The sequence below is a fragment of the Mus caroli genome, chromosome 3 (assembly GCF_900094665.2).
Source record: "Mus caroli chromosome 3, CAROLI_EIJ_v1.1, whole genome shotgun sequence".
NCBI classification, from domain to species: domain Eukaryota; kingdom Metazoa; phylum Chordata; class Mammalia; order Rodentia; family Muridae; genus Mus; species Mus caroli.
Genome location: NC_034572.1, coordinates 130,001,798 through 130,023,350, shown reverse-complemented (window position 1 = coordinate 130,023,350; position 21,553 = coordinate 130,001,798). Strand labels below are relative to the sequence as shown.

The 21,553-nt window shown below is 39.6% G+C and overlaps 1 protein-coding gene across 2 annotated transcripts in view; it reads right to left on the bottom strand.

The window, feature by feature from the left end:
• Ppp3ca (protein phosphatase 3 catalytic subunit alpha) overlaps positions 1–21,553 on the bottom strand; it is a 266,778-nt gene that overhangs the window by 127,551 nt on the left and 117,674 nt on the right. For both annotated transcript variants that reach the window (XM_029475530.1, XM_021157311.2), the window contains exon 2: positions 12,023–12,223. In XM_029475530.1, the coding sequence (XP_029331390.1) occupies positions 12,023–12,223 (201 nt within the window). The remainder of the gene's footprint in view (positions 1–12,022; positions 12,224–21,553) is intronic.

Below are 21,553 nucleotides of genomic sequence, written 5' to 3'. Positions count from 1 at the left end.
CAAACTACAGGGCTTTTCAACACCTCAGACAATGAAAGTGGAAGATAAGAGAAAACAGCCTCAACCCTCGCTTACACAAAAATAATGAGAGAATATATCCAAGACCTCTAAGTTTTCAAACCTATAGATAACACTTTGTTGACACAAGACAGGAAATCAAGTTAAAATCACAAAGTGTTTCACAGAAGCAGGCATGGGAATCATGAAGAAGATATTCTTTGTCAAGTGTTAGTTACAGTGATTTTCCCCAGGAAGTTCCAGCCAAGTTAGAGACAAAATATCACATGGTGACTATTAAATAATGTGGGCATACACAGAAAAACACTATGGGAACTTAGGAAGAACAAGGCCGCACTATGGGAGGGTTCCAGAAAGCAAGTTCCTCGGGACATAAGTCGTAAGCTTGCTCTTGATAATATACCAAACTTCTATCAATGGTCAGGGAGGGATATCTACCAAGCAAATGGAAATTCCCTAACATAATCATTGTTCATTAAATTGACAACACAGTATTTTTCCCTCTAGAAAACAGTGGGGTTTAGAGCAACAACTTAATGTAGCTATAGTTGAGTAGGAGTATGACAGTTTGAAGGAGAGATATCAGTGGATTTATATTTGAGTTAGAATACAGGCTCTGAAATTTACATTGAGGACTCAGGTGTAAATGAGCTGAAATATGTGAAAAAAAATCATTTGTTTTGAATGAACAATAATTTAGGTGATGTGGCTCATATGAAGAACTGAGCCTCGAGGACCATCCATGTGTTATATCGTGGTCTGTGTGACATATGACATCTGACTCATGGCTTGTGTGACATCTTTAGCACCTGCCAGTCTAAATAGGTTGACAAGGAAAGTAATATGGAAAAGACTTTTGAATTTGTCTTAGATGTATGGCCTCAAAGTAACATACCCCACTTTTGCTCAAATTTCCTTGATTGAAATCTAGTGTGTCTCCTATGGATAGCTACAAAGGATGCTGGGTCACAGTCTACCTTCAAACGAGGAGCTCTGAAAAAGTGAGACCTGGAGAATATATGCTGAAAGACAATAATAGTGTATAGTCAATTAAGTCTGACAGAACAACATTCCATGATGTCCTCTATGGAAAGCTTATCAAAAATTTCTCTTTATTTTAACTCTTCTTGACATCATAAAAACCAAACAACTATTCTTAACTAAACATATATCAAAAAATAAGTATGAATACTGTAAACACTTGTTAAGGCCACTGCAGAAAACAACTAACTACTTAGGTTATAGACTATTAAGGACTGGATTCTGCTACCATCATAAGTTCATGAGTAATACTCGATCCCCTTCCATGATGTAAGTTCTTATTTGATGTGTGAAGATAGAACACAAAAGTTGGCCATCATTTTGTAAGGGTTTCTCTTGTCTTTGCTGTTGTGCTGTGTACTCCCAAGCTATCAGCCTGTTGGCTTCTGGGTAATCTGTCTCTATCTCTCACTTGCCATATGAATTCTGGGAATACAGATGGGTACCACCATACCCAGCTTTTTATGTGGGCTGCTAAGATCAAACTTACGTCATCACACTTACCATGCTTATGAAGATAGCAACTATGCACATTCAATCAATTCCCCAGCCTTTGTCTTTCATCTTAGAAACTCATAACTGATTTATTTTGAGAAGAAGAGGAGAGGCAGGCAAGCACCAATATTTTGCAACAATTACCATTTAATGGGTATTTTTGGGAAAAGGAAGAGAAAATCCAGTTTGGAGTCCTTCCCTCACTGGATGGCTGAATTGCACCAAGGACTATTCAAAGAATTTCAAGTTTTATTTAAATGAGTCCCACATTTTCTACATGTTATAAATCTGTTCCATAAAAGTAAGGTCCTGTGGGTCATGAGGGAGTGAACTGACCTTTAAATATTACTTGGCTTTGTAAATATATGTTTGGCGCTCTCTCTCTCTCTCTCTCTCTCTCTCTCTCTCTCTCTCTCTTTCTGTGAGTTATAATTTTTTCATGTATAAAAATGGTTACCTAGTGAGTTACTATCAGGCTGCTTCATTGTTTGAAATAGAACCTGAAATATCAGCTATTATCTGAAAATGGTTCATACCACTCCACAGAATAGAAAAGAATAAAAGCATATTAGAGGCTAATCAATACACATTATTTTGACACACAATTTCTTAACCTACAATTTATTTTTTCCAACTTTACTTCTGATACTTGCATAATGTTATCTTATTCAAAGACTTGCTGACATTATGTTGGAACTTACTAAGATAGCATTATAAAGACATCTTGGGCTTTCTAGAAACCCTTGCAAGCCTTCAATGAAAAAGACCCAGGAAAACTATCACCAAACAGTGCTTGATTCCTGAGGAAACCTAAGCCATTACTTGAGAGCCATACAGCAACATACAGTCGCATAGTATCTGCAAATACAAAATCCAGGAAATGTAGATTTTGTATTGGTTCTACAAACTATTATTTTCACTAATTATTTACTTTGCACCCCTATTGCAGCTTCCCCTCCCTCCTCTCCTCCAAGTCCCTCCCCCTCACCTCTCCTGCTGGAATACCCTCCTTTTCATTTCTCCTTAGAAAAGGGAAGGCCTCCCATGGATATCAGCCCAGCTTGGCATACCAGGCTGCAGTAGGACTAAGTGCATCTTCTCCTAATAAGGCTAATCATGGCAGACCAGATAGGGGAATGGGATACAAAGGCATACAACAGAACCAGAAACAGCCCATGCTTATTGCTAGGAGTCCCACATGAAGACCCAGCTGCACATCTGTTACGTATGTGTACAGGGCCTAGGTCCATCCCATACATACTTTCAGGTTGGTGGTTCAGTCTTTGTGAGCTCCTATGGGCCCAGCTTAGTTTTTGTAGGTTTCCTTGTGGCATCCTTGACCTCTCTGCTTCCTTCAACCCTTCCTCTCCCTCTTTCACAGGATTCCCTGAGCTGTCTTTGGTTGTGATTCTTTACATCTGTTTCCATTAGTTGTTGGGTAAAGCCTCTCAGATGACAGTTAGCCTGCTAGACTCCTGTCTGCTGGTACATAGGTTCTACAAACTATTGTTTTAAAAAGTCAATCACCAAGATTTGAAAATAGAGTGTGTTGTTATCACAGTGGTCATTTCAGCCATCAAATGCAAAGCATCAAGGCAGAGATGCCTAAAAATTGTCTACTCTCACATGTTCAGTTAACAAATTCTTATAGTTGGAAAACATTTCATAGCTAATATTTCACAAGTTTTATTTTTTAATTTATTCCTTCTAACTAATGTCCATACACCATGGTCAATGCTTATTTTTCATTTTCATTTTTAAAAAAATAATTAACATTATTAAAATTAACTTTCTTGACATGTAAGATGGCTATGGTCCAAAGACCTACTACCTACACCTTTTTGCCCCACTTTATACCCCACTTGGTCTTTCCTATATGTTCCCAGCATAGGAACATATAGCATATAGTTAAATGGCCTATGCTGGGAATAACTGAGCAGAGGAGCAGAACCACAGGCTGCCATTTCAGCTAGATAGCAATGACAAGAGCCAGTAGACACACAGGGCTGATAGGACAAAAGAAACAAGTTCCCGTTGGCACGTACGTCTCTGCTGTACTTCATAGAACCTAAGCTTCTAAGTTTGGAAAGCCTTGCGCTACCTGAAGTTAAAAAGAAGACAGGTGAAATCACTTGCCCCATGGTACATGCCAGCAACTAGCAGACTACAAGAATCAATGACTTACCCAGATATGATACTGGGCGTGGTGAAAATAAAGGCTAATGTTGTCCTTAGTGAACACACAACAGGTGGTTGCATTACAGGGCTGGAGTCTCATCTCTTATTCTGACCCACCGTACTTGGGTTAAAAACAAGCACAGAAATGTACTCACATCTATGCAAAACTGGTTAGACCAATTTAATGTGCGAATACCAGAACAGTCCACAGTGAGAAAGGAAAAAAAAAAATCTATAGATTCGGTTATGTCTAAATAATAAAATATGCTAACTGGCCACAAACTGTTTTGCAAAAGTAAAGGAAAAAACGGAAGATTTTATTGTCTCCCTAATTGAGTCTCAACTTGAATGGATATTTTATATCAATAATGCAGATAATTCGCTAACTTTCACCTAGTTTTGATATATATTTAATAAGTTAATACTAAGCTAAGGCTTTCACTGGAAGGCACTCACCATTAATGTTTAAAACATGTTGAAGAAAATTTCAAACAAACAAAGCCTTTGTTTCAAGTCTGTGTTATCTGATAAGCACACACTTACCTACAGACTAGTTAAATATGCACTCAAACTTTGCCTTTTAAAAACTATGTGAAAACATACTTAACTGGACCCGCCAGGTGATTCCACATATCATACAACCTATGAGCACAGCTGCCTCCACGCTACTGCCAACCAATTAGAGCATTGGCTGTGATTTTACCCATTCCACCCTTCTAACAAGCCAGCAGTTTCAGGACTAGGATGGGAGAGTACATGGTCAAACTATCAACATGAGCGTCTGACAGCACTTCTTCGTTTGGAAAGTGAGTCCCTTGGTCTGAGGAGATGCTGTGTGGGATACCATAATGGTGGATACAGCCCAATTAGTTTTTTTTAACTTTGCTCTAAAGTAAAGAATCCTATGATTATGTTATCGAAGACAAAAGCAAATTTGCCTATCACCTTGACAAAGTAGAAAGGAAAAGTCAAACGTGCCTTTGTTTAAAAAGGGAAACAAGTGACTTTGTGTATCAATTCAATTGGTTCCCCTTCAGAAGCAATAAGTGACATAGGCTTCTGGTGCCAATGCCCAGATAGACCTACTATGTACCAAGTCATCTCGGTAGCATCTCAGATCCGATGGTACACTTGCAGGCCAGCTAGTGACTCCATCTAATGTGAGATTAGGCCCAGGAATTTCTAATTGACTTGCCTTATTTGTATTATATTATTTATTTATGCCTGTGCATGTGTGTGCACTATAGCATATGGGAGGAGCTCAGTGGATAACAATTGAAATTTGGTTCTCTTCTGTCACCTGTGGGTCCCAGGGATCCAACTTAGATGGACATTTTTGGCTGAAAGAGCCCTTACTCTCTGATTCAACTCACAATGCTGCCAAAGAGAAGTTTTTAATATTATAGTGTCAAATATCAATCATAAAACTCAAACAAAACCAAAAGCAACACATTAAGAAAAACACTATCTCCAATACAACAAAAATTTATGATCCTGACAAGAAAGGTAGCATAAATAAATGACCATGTTAATATCCATTCTTATAAATGAGGTCATTAAGTAAATGTGGTGAAAAGTAAGACAAAACCAGAATGTTCTCTCATGTATGAATCCTAGTCTATTAAGTAACACAGACACACACATGTATATGTGTATGTATATATAATTTATATGCACATATATGAAATATATATATACATATATATCTATACACACACACATGTACCATATGTGTTCATGTATGTGTATATGTGCCTATAAGGTCTAAACTATTGAAAAGAGACCAAATGAGTAAAAATAGGTGATGACAAACTGCAGAGGGATGGACAAAGGGCCACATCTGAAGAGGTAAACATTGGAGAGAATAAGAAGGGATCAGGATATTATGGGTGGGCACAAAGGGGGCAGGGGGATCTCAGAGCACACATTGTTTGGAAACACCAAAAATACATCTAATGCCTTGTATGTTAACTGAAAAAAAAAAATGAGTAGAAAAAGAATTGATCACTAAGAGAAACTCATTTTACATTTGACTTATGTTTATGTATATATTCCTTTCCCAATTATCCTCATTTTATTCTCTCCCAGGGTTTTAGAATTGGTCCTTCCTTCAGAAGCTGAGAGTATTAAGAAAAACAAACAAAAACGAAAACAACAAAAAAATTTAACCTACGGATTCCTTATTTTAGAAATGACCTCTGATGTTGGGGATATGGCTCAATGGTATGGGTGCTTGCTGTTCATCCAGAAGACCACAGTTGGATTCCCAGCAGGCATATCAGGTGGTCCTGTAATTCTACCTCCAAGGGATCTAACATCCTTTCTGGCCTTGAAAGCCACTTGCATAATGGTGGCACTCACATACCTAGACACACACATACACACACATAAACTTAAAAAACTAGTATCTTTTTTTAAAACAGAAATTTCTAACTAATTTATATGGCACTTCAAACTTCCAAACTACTGCAGTAAGACAAATATTAATAAATTTGGAGGGGGAGTTAGAAATAGGGAAAATGATGAAAGGATACCTGCTGCTTAAATTACTGATATTTAACTGCTGTTTATTGAAATGACTGACATACACAGAAATATAGAAACAAGTATACCCTGGAGTTCCCATATGTTTTAATTTCGCTATTATTATAACTTACTTTGGGCAAATCAGTCAAATATTTACATGAGATCTGTTCTGACACAGAAGAGCACCCACAATACAGTGTACCTGGAAAGCCTTAGTCATATAGACAAGGGCCAGGGCAGAGCAAGGTCTTCAGTTATGAGACTCTGACCCTTGTATTTACACCAGATCTCACAATGCAGAATTTCAAGAGAATCGTTATGACCCAGAAACTCATTAGATATTCAAAGTCTCTGTTCCAGACTCCTAGACCTCTGAAACCGCCCAGGGGTTGACTCTGATTGATGTTCCCATCTGGAAAGGCTAACCACCATGGTACTTTCAATCCCGTTTTTCATTTGTTAATGAAAGGTCAACAGTGGAGGATCAAGAAGTGAAAAGATGAGAAAAATAGACATTATCTTCACCATCGTGTGTGTGTGTGTGTGTGTGTGTGTGTGTGTGTGTGTGTGTGTGTGTTTCACCTCACCTGCCAGGTCAGAACTACTGACTTGCCCCCACTGGGCCAGGTACCAATAGGATTAGGACTGCAGAGAGAGCCCTGAAAATCTGGCCACTGAAAGTGCAAGTTTCAGAAACTGCAGAAAGGTAATATTCTGTCCCCATGTAAACTAAGTCCACACTCCTTCATGGTGACAAATGATAGTAGGGTAAGAATAAACACTGATCTTTTAGGTCCCACTAGGAATCCAATGCCCACTTAGCTCTCCCCAGAGTTGCAGGCAAGGGGAATTCTAATTGATGTCAGCTGCTTCAAGGGAAGGGCTACTGTGACCTTAAACTTGGCCCCAGGTCCACTCTCACATCCAGGAACAAAGCCAGAGGGTTCTCCTGGCAACTGCCTGATGTGCTAAATGGCAGGCCTAGTCACGGAGGGAATCCTGACCTGCACCAGAGACAAATCCGCCACTGCAGGAAGCAGACAAACCGAGAGATTAGCAGTTAGCCCAGATGATGTCCGCCCATGCCCTCAGCCCAGAGAGCAGAATCAGGGTTCTAAATCACACTCTGCAGAAGCTGAAGCCCCTGCTCTGCCTCTGCTCCACAGACAGGCTCAGAGTACTCTGCTCAGTCAATAGGAAACTGGAGAGCAAGACCTTAGGACATGCAGTACCAAGCTGGAATCTGCATGAATATCTTAGACTCATTGGCCTCCCTCTGCCAAAATCAGGGCTTCCTTGAGAGCCTGGTTCCTGACCAGACTTGATACAACAGTACTGGCCCAGATCATTCCACTCTTCAGTTGCTTGCTCAGCCACCTACCATACCAGGTTTTCAACAATAATCCTTGCCACCATACAAAAGATGTCTATTACAATTTGTGTTGTTATTTTTCCACCCAGAAGGCTATTCTGCATCTTTTTCATATAGTGAAACAGAGGGACCTGTTCAAACACTAGGTAGCCTGTCAATTTTCAAGTTCTTTTCTACATTTCCCCCATTACCAGAGGCCTCTGCCTCAGCTCCTAACAAATTAAGAGTATCTACCTGTGGTGTGATTCCAAGGAAGGCCTTTAGGAAAAGGGAGCACCCTCACAGTCCCACGCTTCCTGAAGAGTTCTAGTTCATACCTAGCACAGGTTGGGTCCCAGCTCTAGTAATCTAATCAGTGGATACTGTCAGGGAAACCACAATACCACTATTTGGAAAATGAAAAGGAGTTTGGACTTTGAGACAGCTATACTTACAAAGGTAAGAAAGACCATGCATGGCCTTTAGATTAGTGAGAGCTGTGATGTGCCTTTCTTTGGGCAGACAATGTTTCCTGCTACCATCTGTGTCCTTGGAAGGCAGCAACCAGGTCTTACTCGCAAGTTCATACCCCACATCATCTATATAGGAGGTATAAATATCTATCATGTTGATTGACCAAACTGAGTCATCACACTAATATCTAGCTACATTTTTTAAAAACTATCATGTATATACATTTGCAGAGGAGCAATTAAAAAACAAGAGCCAATTTTCAGAATTAACTTTGGCAATATGTTCTAATCCTCTGGCTCCTTCTCATTCTTTGGGTTATTCGGTCTTTCCCAATGTCTAGGTTGTTCTCTATATAACCTGTCTCAGTAAAACTGCCATAAACCCCACACACCATACCTCTCGCCTCTCTTGCTGCTCTTAAGTAGCCCCTCTAGTGAGCATAGTCTATCTCTGACTCATTCTGTGAAATCTTTTTCTGATTCATCACTTTGTCTGCCCCTCAATTAGATATCACTTTCACATATGGTTGCTTCCTTCTACAAACTAACCTTACCATCATTTTTAGGGATTAGAGCTGTGTATTAAGGGTGTGTCTATATTCCAGTCAAATTTGATCCAAGGCATGCATTGCAGCAGGATCTTTGGATGTGATCCCTTGCCAGAGCAGCCATGTTGCTGATTAAAATTCCTCTACCTAAAATCTATAAAGGGATGAATATCCAATTGTTACTAACCAAAACACTGGTTCCCAGGTTCAACACAAATAATCAAATTATGGCAGATGTCAGGACTCTACTCCTACACAGAAAATACTTTTATTAATAAAAAGCACAAAACAATTGCAAGGAAGTTAAGGAGCAACAAATATTTGCAAATACATTATTTGCCATTTGCTTTGTTTTGCTTTTTCCTTAATGTGGAATTGCCCACATGCACATATATGTGCCCATAAACATGTGAAAAACAGGCACACCAAAATCACATATATATGACCATAAGAAAAATGAGAAACAGACACTCTAAAGTCAGGTTTCAGGCCACTATCTGCCCAAAACACATTCATGTCTCCTTCATTTTTCCTTATGTCTTCCCAATATATGATCCTTGCCCACCCACCCTACTCCCTTTTATATTCTCCTTTCTTTTCTGAATTCTTTCACAGTTTGTCTTTTAAGGGTGGCAATCAGAATTCTATAAAGGATACTTTATTATGAAAATTTTCAAGTATAAACTAAATATAACTTGGCTGATTCAATTATCTAAACAAATAAACTCTAGGTTAACATATAAATATCATCTGGTAGACTCAGCTGTCCAAATAGGGTAAAATCTCAGAATAAGGTCACCAGATATCATAAAACATTACCAAGGTCTTAAGTCAGGTCCAGGACCCCTACATCCGGAAGGCTTGATTGGAGAGGTTTCCTGGACTTAGTATTTGAAGTGACTTTATGGGGTGACTATCCCTAATCCAAAAGTCTGACATGTTCTGGTTTCTTGAAAGTTTGAATGGTTCCCTGTTGCTCAGAAGGCTTCAGATATGGGAGGAGTCTAGATTCCAAGTTACTATTATTTCACTTTTACTCCAAACAAAAAGAAAAGCTTCTCTATGTCCTTGATCCATCTGCCCTACTTTTCCCCAATTTTTCCATGTTTTAGTTTATGTTCAGAGAGTCATAGGTTAGAGAATGTTCCTTACTGTACCTGTTGAGGTCTGAACACATAGGTCTCCTGCAGATTCCTATGCTGAAATCTAATATCCAGTATGAGAGACTCTGGAAGGTTTCATGAATGGTACTATACAGGCCTTGTAAATGCACTCAGTGTCTATAGACTTGGGCCCCCCTTCCTTCTCCCATGTAAGAACACAGGAGAAGCCATTGTCTGCGAACCAAGGAGCAGGACCTACCAGGAACATTAAATCTTCTAACACCATGATCTTGCAATATACTGGTAGATTTCTGTTGCTTATAAATGAGTTAGATTTAGATATTTTTGTATAGCAGCCTAGATAGAAAGCTTTTCTCCCATTTACCTGGATGTTAAATAAATCCTTTTTGTCCAGTGTCTTTGTCACTAGTATCTGTATCTTTATATTCAGAGTAAAATGGAGTAGTGACCACAGCAAACACATAAAACGTTTCATGATCCATGAGATCCAAGTAGCTTCAAATCTCTGTCTTGAAAACTGCTTAAGTGTCCTGTGGAATCTGTTTAGAGGAGCCAGGTGTGTCCTGAGCCTACACACAGGATTAGACCTCAGAGATAAGACCTCATACACCCAGTTCTTCCACAATCTTCCTGTTTTCTTCCAAGGGCAACTACTCACACAGAGGAGGTGACTGGGCCATTCCAGAGAACATATTCCCCTAAACATTATCTTATGTTTATTTTTAGCTATACTTAACATCTCCATTAATACCTATTTGGCTCATTAGTGAATTTAACATCAAGTCTTCATTGGAAGCTGCACATTATCATGTGAAAGGGAGAGAAAAATAAACCTAATAAAATCTTGTATCATTTATTCTTATAGTAACAAATAAACATAATCAGAAAGATATTATCTAATGCTTATGCATTATCATTAATATAATAAGGCAATTACAATCAAGTGATAAGATATTCTTGCTGCTGTGTATTATTTAGTAGTCTTAAATTATGAATTTTATCTCATTTTGTTTTTAGGGTTTCAGTGCGGGAGAAAGGGAAGTACCATCACGTCCTTGTGTCATGAGCAGGAAATAATGCAGAACCCCATCTGATAATACGGAAACTAGGGCTGACTCGGAAGTGCACAGTGTAGGCTTGTGGTATGACTTAGTAACAATGGCCCAACACAGAGTCAATCTCAAAAAAACAAATGCCTTCTGCTACCAAACTCTAACCTCCATCATCATTGAAATTGCTAACCAAAAATAAACTGTGGATGAGGTCAATTTCTTTGGACTGAGAATCCTTCAGTACTCTGCAATCAGCAAAGGTCTATTCTGACACTCAGGGAACCTCTTCCCTGTGGTATTGTCCCATGCAAAAATAGACCTGAATAACAATAGCATAAGTATATGAAGACTCAGAAGATGAAAAACCCAAGTGGATATAAAAATCTTTTCATGTCCCTTTCCTTTCAAATATTCTCCACTGAAATGTTTTCTTGGGCCAAGATTAAAATATTAAAAAATAAAAATAAACACTTTTACCTCCACTGAAAATAAGTGCCTATACTCTCAGCAAACTCCATACACAGTAGATTAAATTCTCTGGGTAATAGGTGCTGTCTTATAGTAAGATTTCATTTTTATGATGCACGAGGAGCATACTTACAATAAAATATTTAACTTTCTAAGAAAAGTGACAAAAAAAAGAGCATTAAAGAAGTAACCCTAGGTACAATGCCATAGGAAGGAGGCTCAAGTATTCTCTCATACTTTAATATGGACCAGAACAACTCAGAGGATTTAATCAAACAGAGGCTAGTAGACCTGAGCACAGAAACCCAGACTCAGTCGTTGCAAGGGGAACCTGAGAGTCTACATTTTCACAAGTTCCCAGATGCTGATGAGAGTATATAGTCTAGAGACCATCCTTGGCACACCATTCAGTCTCTTTTCCCTCAGACATGGCCTCCTCCGGCTCTGTAGAAGGCTGAGGACACCACAAGGAATCTTGCCTTGTGGTAGGCTTTCTGCTGATAGAACACTGTCAATCAACTGAGTATCTGTACCAACACTGTTACACATCATTTTTGAGATCACAGCAATTCAATTGTGTAGGCAAAAAGTACAAATCAAAATGTTTTTAATGGACAAATGATATCCTTAATCCCTTAATGCAGATTCAATGGTAAAAGCAGATGTTGTGTAAGGTGTCTGAGGGCTCACTGGTAGGGAAGACTTATATAGTGATTGCTGTAGAGTGGGCTCCATGCTTGGGCCTTACCTGTGACTGGTGCGTCGATATCCAGCAAGTTTTTTTCCTGTCGGAGAATCGAAGCACCCTCTGTTATTATTCTCAATGCAACACTTTCTTCCAGCCTGCCCTCCTTCATGAGATGTGCTTTTAAGATATCCACACGAGGTTTCCCATCATTATCAAACACTTCCTTTGCTGTCAGCCGGTGACTTGGCGGAAATGGAACGGCTGCAAGAAAAAGTCAAAAGGTTACATTAACCAAAGCTCATCAACAACAGGCCAAGGACCGCGGACACCAAAACTGCCACTAACCACTAAGCAGATATTGCTGTTTTTAATACAAGCTCAAATTAACACACATTCAGAGTCTACCAAGAGTTAGAGACTGACTTCTTCCATTGATTTGAGAAATAATTAGTGACCATGGAAAAGAGGGGCTTATAGGCCTTCTCAGTCAGGACTACTGCTTGCATATGAAGGATCCCGAATGAGTTTATATGACCACGTGCTCCTCATTGGGCAATCCCTGATGCCATAAATAAAAACAGATCCTAAATTCCCACTGATAACCCACCCCATTGTTTGGACCAATGGAAGGGATGAGGCATCTTGACAAGTAGATCTGTACAAAATAAAATTCCATCACTGAGTCAACTCAGTCAGTCTACCTTTGACCACTTACGATTAAAGAAAAGAACAAATGGTTTAAAGCAAAGGCCAAAAATGCACTGAATACTTGAATAGGAAGGTCAAATTTGCATTTAAAATTGCATCAAATAGCTCAGCCATAAAGCAGCTGCAACACAAGGTTGAAGGCCCTATACCAATTTTTTTTTAAAGCTAGGCACAGTGGTAAACTATGCCTAAAATCCCAACATGGGGAGACAGAGACCAGAAGTGCCTTAAGGATCAGTGATGACTGTTCAGCTACGCTAGGCTAACCTGTGAGTCTCAGGTCGCTGTCTCAAAATGCAAGGCTGAGAGCCTCCTGAAGAATTACACCAGGGGTTGACTTCTGGACTCTGATAAGAGCAAGTGTGCGTGTGTGTGTGTGTGTGTGTGTGTGTGTGTGTGTGTGTGTGTGTCTGTGTGTCTGTGTGTACTGAAGGCACGTTGTGAAGAGTGAAGAAGGAACTGGTGAGGTAGCTCAATGGTTAAACCCCTGCACAGGAAGCATGAGCACCTACACTAGGCTTCCCAAGCACCACATACAAAGGCAGGCGTGGTTACTCATCTGTAACTCTGGGGTTTGGTGGCAGAGGGAAAGGTCCTTGGAGCCCAAAGACCAGACAATCTAGCCCAAAAGCTTTGGGTCCTGTGAGTGAAGACATCTGTCAAAAACCATAAGGTAGAGGGGATAGAGGGCACTGGCTACATGCTCATTCTGACAAATCACTCTTTCACCAAGCTCCTATAGAAGCCAGAAAAGTCAAAGATCCATTGTGAGAGATGGTGACAGGAATTCTGATAAATAAGCTATGATAGGAGCTGTTTTCAAACTCATTATTTATCTATGTCACACAAGAAGTCATCCCCTGGACAACTCATATTCATAGATGCCACCTGCAGAACTCGCCTGTGCCATACCCACAATCCCACGTTCCAAAGAGTATTTTCATTAAGACTCTTCTCTCAGCAGAAAAGAATTAATCAAAACAAAACAAAACAAACAAACAAACAAAAAAATCTGTTCTCCTACTGTACAATATACTTCCTCAAAGAAGTAAGACTTAGATATAGGTCATGAAATGTGTAGAATCTCTATTTTATAGAAATTGCAAATATATTTTTTTAAAACCAGGAAATGAACTTTTACACATGGTTGCAACTTTGGATTTCTAACAATCCAACCACAGACATGTGTCAGTGCAGAGGAGAGGAAGAGGCAGCTACAGACTCCATGGGTGACCAGTAGGATTTGGGGACCTGTACAAGGAACCTGGCTATAAACCTTAACTGTGAACTCTCAGCTCTATGACCTTGGGAAAATTAAGTCGCCTCCTCTAGCTTCAGATATTTGCTATGTCCACTTGCGGAGTGTTATAATAACTAAAGTAAACAGCCAGAGCAGCATCAAATAGCTACGACACTGTTATTTTATGCCAGGCTTTGCGTAGGTAATAAAACCACACAGGATGTGAAAACTGTAAGCCTAGTAAGGCATAGGTACATGTGTTTACATATAAACTCCTTGAGTCCCTAAAACATAAATGTGTGGGCAACCTGAGGTTCAAGATTATTAAATAAGCACACTGCCCAATATAATCACCTACTTATTTATGTGTAAATTCACTGACTTTAAATCTAGGCAATCTGATGCCAGTATACTCATATTAACAATTAAACTACACTGCTTCCAAAAAGTCCTCAAGACAATGCATATTCATTAAAAAGAAAAAAAAACAATCAGTAAGTCACGTTTTAGAACTGAAATTCTGATCCTGGGAGTTGTTTCTAATAGATAAACAATTTTCCTATGACAAAACAGTCTTTTTTTTTTCAATTTTTTTTAACTTTCAAAGGAATCTACTGAGCTACAAAACAGGAAGCAGAATGTCAGTGCACAGCCATTGCTCACAGAAGACAGAAAATGAGGATATTAATATTAGGTCATGGAGCTTGGAACTTCTTAGCCATTGCCAATACTTCTTGCCTAGATATTTGTTAGGCAAGTGTGGAGGGCGATAGGTCTGTCAGAGCCAGGAAGAAGGCTGAGTTTGACTACAAGCACTGACAAAAAGCTGACACTCCTGCACAAGAGGATCCATCAGGTGCTCTGGTGAACTAGCCAGCCTTACAGTGAACCTCAATCTGTGAGCCCGAGGTCCCAGAAAGAGAACTTCTATCTGAAATAACAGGTGGCCAGTTCCCGAGGCACTGAACCAAAAGCTGAACTCTGACCACCACAAGCACTTGACTATGTATACTCACTCTGGAATAAAGAAAGCACAGAGACAAGTCAGTGGTCACTCTTTTTCTTTTTGCTTTTTTCTTTTTCTTTCTTTCTTTCTTTCTTTCTTTCTTTCTTTCTTTCTTTCTTTTTTTTTTTGAGACAGCATCTCACTATATTTATATTTTTATGCCTCTCTCAAACTAGCAAATTTGTCTTTGTCTCCCAATTTTTTTTTTTTTTTTTGGTTTTTTTGTTTGGTTGGTTGGTTGGGTTTTTTGTTGGTTTGTTTGTTTGTTTTAACCTGAGCCTTCATGTATGTTTTGAGATTCACAGATATCATACTGGCCATTCCTCAAAGTTACCAACTCATAACTCAAGAGGACATCTGATAGATGATAGGACGAGTGTAAAAGCAGAGACTTCAAAAAGATTCTTGGGGCAAGGGCAAGAGCTGTGTTGTTGCTGCTGTTGTTGTTTGGTTGTTTGGTTGGTTGGTTTTAATAAGTCATTTCCCAAGGCTCAAGTTTTGTAATTGTGAATGTTTAAGTGGCTCTGTGAAGGTGTCAAGTAGATGGATAGGTACACAGGATGGACAGAGGAGGCCTGTCAGAGGGATGAAAGTGGTGACCTTGTTAAATTTATATAGAGCAAAGGATTCAATGGGAAATTCACTGAATATCTAAGTTGAGACACAAAAAAGAAACCCAGGACAGGGCCCTTTGTGGAATTTGACTTTCAGACTTCAGCTTTCTCAATGGCCAAAATGAACTGAACACTTGATGCTCCATTCTTCACTCTCTAGTGTCTACATTTTATCGTTTGTGTGTGTGTGTTTCTGTGTGTGTGTGTGTTTCTGTGTGTGTGTGTGTGTGTGTGTGTGTGTGTCTGTGTCTGTGTATCTGTGTGTCTGTGTGTCTGTGTGTGTGTTTGGACCTGGGCAGAGATGCCCATGGAGGTCAGAGGGAAGGTTCCTGGAGTGGGCTCTCTACCTCCTGTTATACATGGGTTCCAGGGAACAAACTCAGATTGCCCTGCTTGGGCAGCAAGAGCCTTTAGCCAATAGGTTTGGCTGAAGTAAAACCACATGATGGGAGGTTTGGGGGCTGTTTCCAAACAGTATCAACAGGAAGAGGAAACAGAGGGAAACAGCCAATAGTAGGGCCCCAGTTCCCACTGGCAGAAAGGAAGGCTGGTGTGACCGGGCCTCTCAGCGGTCAGACAGATGGCAAAGCCTGCAGGAGCCAAGATGGACTACTGTGGTGCCAATAATGATATACAGAGAGGCTGAAGGCCAGGGAGAAGTTTTCCAGAACAAAAATAAGAGTGGACTAATATTTGTGTATTTGTGCACCTTTAGGCTTCACAGAAAGAAAATACCAGCCTTTCAAAGGTCACATGTGTTTGCTTTTTCTCTCTTCACCTAGAGCCCTACATGAAGACTGGTGCCAAATGTTGAGCAAAAACTATTTGGACCAAAGAACCCCATGGGCTTGGAGAATATTTTTTCCCATTAACTCATTGTGAAAGTGACTGTGCTTTATGTTATAAACTTGGGGCTCTCCTCCTTCCTTCACTTGGAGTACTATAGTTAACTGCTTTTTCTAACACGGGTTGGACCCAGAGAAATGACATTTCTGATCGCTACTAAAACTCATCAATAGCTACTGAGATCTGTGTTAGATCTTGCTGAGACAATTTTCTTGTAATCGCCTTAAATATAAATACAGAATAAATGTTCCTGGGAACATCCTATAGAGAAATGAGAACACCCAGCTTCTTGCAAGAACACCATTCCCACAAAATGTCACTTTCTTATCTTCAAATGAGTAACACAGACAAATACTCGGGGAGATATGGGGTGAGGATGATGCAATCCTTTCATTACCAAGACAAAACTGCCTTAAATCGGTTCACCTCCACTGGACAAAGATAGAATAGCTTCTTTTCCATTTGTTGATTCTACCAGGGCTCGGCTGTATGATATGGAGAAACATTATCAGTCTTTATATCTATTAAAGTTGTGATCAGTTTTACAGTCACCACAAAACCACCAAGCCAGAAGATTCAGTAACAAGAGCACCCAGATCCCTGGGCCCAGCTGATTACAAGGACCATGACTCAAAAATAAAAGACCTACCAGTCTTTGGGTTTTGAATTAAATGGGTTTTAAACAAACTGTGAGTTAGCAGCCATCCATGAGCTCTTGCTTCTTGGGCCTGATCCTAGTACTTAGAACTATTGCTTCTCATATCTGAGGAACTCCATGCACTTCTGAAGGGATTCCCACTAGGCTAAAGGAAACAACCAAGCCTCGTAGTCATGGTAACCACTTCACTAGAAGGGGGGGGGGATAGATCTGCTGCAGGACTTCTTTCAGGAATATTTCATAAAATGGTGACAAGAGAATATTTTTGCCTTAGTAACGTCTTAAGAGATCATGCTTTACTTAGTTTTTAACCCTTAAGTGGTATCAGAGCTAAAACCCCAAGCACTCCAAGTTCTCAAAGGAGAAAAGGCCTAAACACTGCAGGCTTAGCTTTTCTTCACCACACTGATGGCAAACCCCTGTGGATGGCCATTGGCAAGAGGGCTGACTCCGCAGTTGAGAGCACTTGCTACTCATTTGAGGACCAGAGGGGAGTTCTCAGTACTCACACTGAGTAGTTCACAGCTGCTTGCAACTTCAGCTGCTGGGAATCTGATACCCTCTTCTGAAACTCATGGGTACTGCATGAATGTGAAGCATATAGGGACACACACACACACACACACACACACACACACACACACTCTCCTAAGGCTCCAGTTCTATTTTCTTCTCATATACACAGAACATATTAAATTATTTATTTTTAGTCATTGTAGGGACGTAATGTGACCCTTTGCATACTAAGCACAGATCCCATCTCCAAATTGCTCCTTATTTAGGGGGCTGTGAGGCAAACTAAAAAAACTTCAACTCAATCAATCCTGACTCACGGATAGTAAAAGAGATTACAAGTAAGACACAAAGGCAAGTTAAGTTGATCCATCATCAAAAGGTTACCCAGTGCGAAAACCAGGGCTGTCATCAATGTCCCCTGATTTCTATGTCAGTATCTTAACCCCGAGACAGGAGTTCCTTGCCATGGTGCTGACAGGAACAGGTGGTTGAAAAGTGGAAACAAGGTATTCTGGGAGTTGATAAGAAGCCGGCATTTAAAAGATCTAGCATATGCTTGTGCAGGTGTCTTAGATACTTTCCCATTGCTATAACAAAACACCCTGGCAAAGCAAGTTAAAGGAGAATGGTTTTATCATTTTTAGCTCAAAAATACAAAGGGATGCAGTCCATCATGGCAGAGAAAAACAAACAAAAGGAACACTCAAAAAGCAAAGAGACATGAACCTGAAGTATGTTGAGGCTATAAAATCTCAAGGCCTACCTCCTAGGAACCCAATTCCTCCTGAGAGGTTCCACTTCCTAAAGAGTCTCTGACTTTCCCAAACAATGCCACCCACAGGAAACAAAGCATTCAAACACACAATGCACAGCCTGGAGCAGTGGAAAGGGGACAGTTCACATTCAAAGTACAACAATGTGTGTATGTAAATCACCCCACTAAGATAGATAGATAGACACGCATATGCATGTGTAATATTAAATTAAGATGTTTATTTAATAACATAAATATAATTTGGGATTACAATTAATTATTCCTACTTCTTACTTTTTAAGAACTCAGCTACTAGAACATTTAAAATGATGTACATGACATCATGCACAGACACTAAATGGTCGTTTGTACACTTTCCTTTCACACGCTTTTCTTCTTCTTCTGCATCTCTTTCAGGATCATGAATCGAATGCTGAGTTCTTAGCTAATTTAGAGGCAAACTTACACACTATTAATGAAAAGGAATCCGTGGCAATATTAGCATAAAGCACAGATGGAGTCCTAATGGTCTATGCCATGAGTAAAAGTGTATAGAGAATGCCAGTCTGCTTTGTCTCGCCATCCCTCACTGCAAGCAAGCATCACACCAGTGGATCAAACAGAGCAGGTGAAACGCCACTGCAAGCCCAGACATGTTCATTTCATCCCTCTCTATAACCAGAGCATGCATAGGAAGAGCCCTTGTCTCATAATTCACATGGTGACTCTGAAAAAAGAGCTGTCAGAGATACTTAGGTCAGCGCATGTTAAGAAAAAGGCTTAAGGATATCACATGTCAGGCACAACTTAAAACACGTTCTGGCCTGACCTCCTTAGATTGGCAATCCAATCTTGTGGGCATTTGTGTATATCACCCACCTTCATTCTAATCAAAAGCTGGCAGAATAGAAAGACAGGACTGGCTTACAGGATATGGGAAGGGCAGTTCACATTTCCTGCTTGCTCAGTCATCAATCCAAAGCAACTGACAAAGTCAAGCTACTCCCAGAGACAGCTTCCACTTTTCCAAGAGCTATCTCAGACACAGTAGTAAAACAACAGATAAACTATACTCACATGGGCAGGAATGTTGGTGACCTTTGAGTCTAGACTTAACCAGCTATTTCTCTTCTCTCACCCTAACCTGGGCTGGGACTCTCATAAACAACCTTGCAGTGTCATTTGCAAACAGGACATTCTTTAAGAAACATGGAATCAAGCTACTGTGTTTGCACATACTTTTTTAAACTTTGCTTAATCCTTGAACCTGGTTATAGAGCATATTGTCTGTACAATGCAACTTCCAAGCTATATATTCACACACACACACACACACACACGATTATGTTTGATTTGATTGTATTTTATTATATTTCATATATATATATATCATACATAAATGAAGCTTTTAAAAACTTCTCTTGTGAAGCCCACACCACTGACTTGGTAGGTATAGATATAGTTCTTTCATAAAATCCATCAATACCTCCTCTCTACCACTTTCTCTCCCTCCCTTCCTCTCTCGCTCCCTTCTCCTCTCTTTTCCTTCTTATGCTTAAATGCAAAGCATTTACTCTCTCTATCATCTTTATTTCTACCTAGTAACTCATTACTTGGTCCCACCCTCATTTTCTATAGGGGAGTTACCAAATTTGGGGTTCACTGAATTGACCCCTATAAGGGGAGTCTCAGGATTCTAGAGACCCAATGTTGAGTTGTGTCCTCTTGCTTCATATTAACTAACTCATCAATTATAAGAATCTGTGAACTACTTAGGCATTACCTTCCATGTTAGCCAGTGAAGCTGGGGAAAGTGGGTAACAGACAGCAAGCACGAGCTGACACGGACTCTGAAGAGCTGACCCTGTCCATGGCGCACTGCAGGTTTTGTTGGAGGCAATTGGAAAAGTGTTAGAAACCAAAACTAAGGAAGAAAGGAAGAGACAAGGAAGCTGCAGGTAGTAAGAATGCACCCATCTGAAGAAAGGCTCCTTCTCTTGATGGAAGTATATAGTAACTAGTTGCCTCATTTTTAGATGAACCTAGAGTAAAGTATTCTGCTTTAAGGTGGTAAGGTAGTGGGTTTTGATCAGTTTGGCTATTTGAAAATACAGAATGCCAGTTAACAAACCATCAACATGTGAAATGTGATCCTATTCAGAATAAGGGAGGGAAATATACAGGAAGATACTTGAGTCTTCCAAGCTATACTTTGTGTTCTCATACTGGTAGATTTAGCTTAATTTACATAGAGCTTTAAACAATTCTCAGTTTATCTGTGTGCGGAGTATGTATGTGCAAAGATAAACAAACCATGTCTGAGGGAGAGAATCAGACCCTTAGAACAACTTAACAGGGCTCTGGCTACATTAGTCACACTGACGCTACTCACTTGCCTTATTTGAAAATATCAGACTTTCACTGAAGATAGTGTCTCTCAAATCTACACATGCTTAAACACCTATAAATAAAACTCCAACTTAGTAATGTCCTGGTATTTTCATTTATCTTTGACATCATCCATTCCCAGCAACATCCTCTTCATCCACTTCCTCTAAGGATCACCCACAAGTCCTGAGCCTTAAAATATATTCAGTCAACATTCATGGGTCCCAATCACTTCTCTAGCAAACTGAAGACCTCCTTCAGTATTCCTGTTTGTTGAAATGCAAATACAGCACAATGAGGTTTTATGCAATATGTCAAAAGTGTTCATAAAAGGGCATAGCGGTGCTCAAAGCATTTACTGAAATAAGCAATTTTCTTATAAACAGTACATTTTGAACTATACTCTAAAATGTCTTCCAAGCAATTTTTCAATAGGACAGAACAAGAATTCCTTCAGGAAAGAAAGGGAACCTGTAGTGGAGAAATGGAGAGGGAAGAAAAGAGACCAACATATAAATGATAATAAATGTATGAAATGTCGTGAGGAAACCTACGCCTTGATATGACAAAAAAGAGGTAAGTTTTAAAAATCAGATGTTAAATAAAAGAATTACTATTTCAAGAATAATTGTAGAAAATGAACACAAGAATACCACCAACAAATACTTCTATAATTTGAATTTTAAGGTAATTTTCATTAAAATATGACAAAGTGTGTATACTCCTAATCCTTCATATGTGTTTTGTTTTTTTCCCTCAACATGATGCCTAGAGGACCCAAGGAATGGAAACAGGTGAGAGTCCACTCTGTCTCTGTTGGCAGTTTTGAGGTTCTATCACAAAACAACTTAACTTTTGACT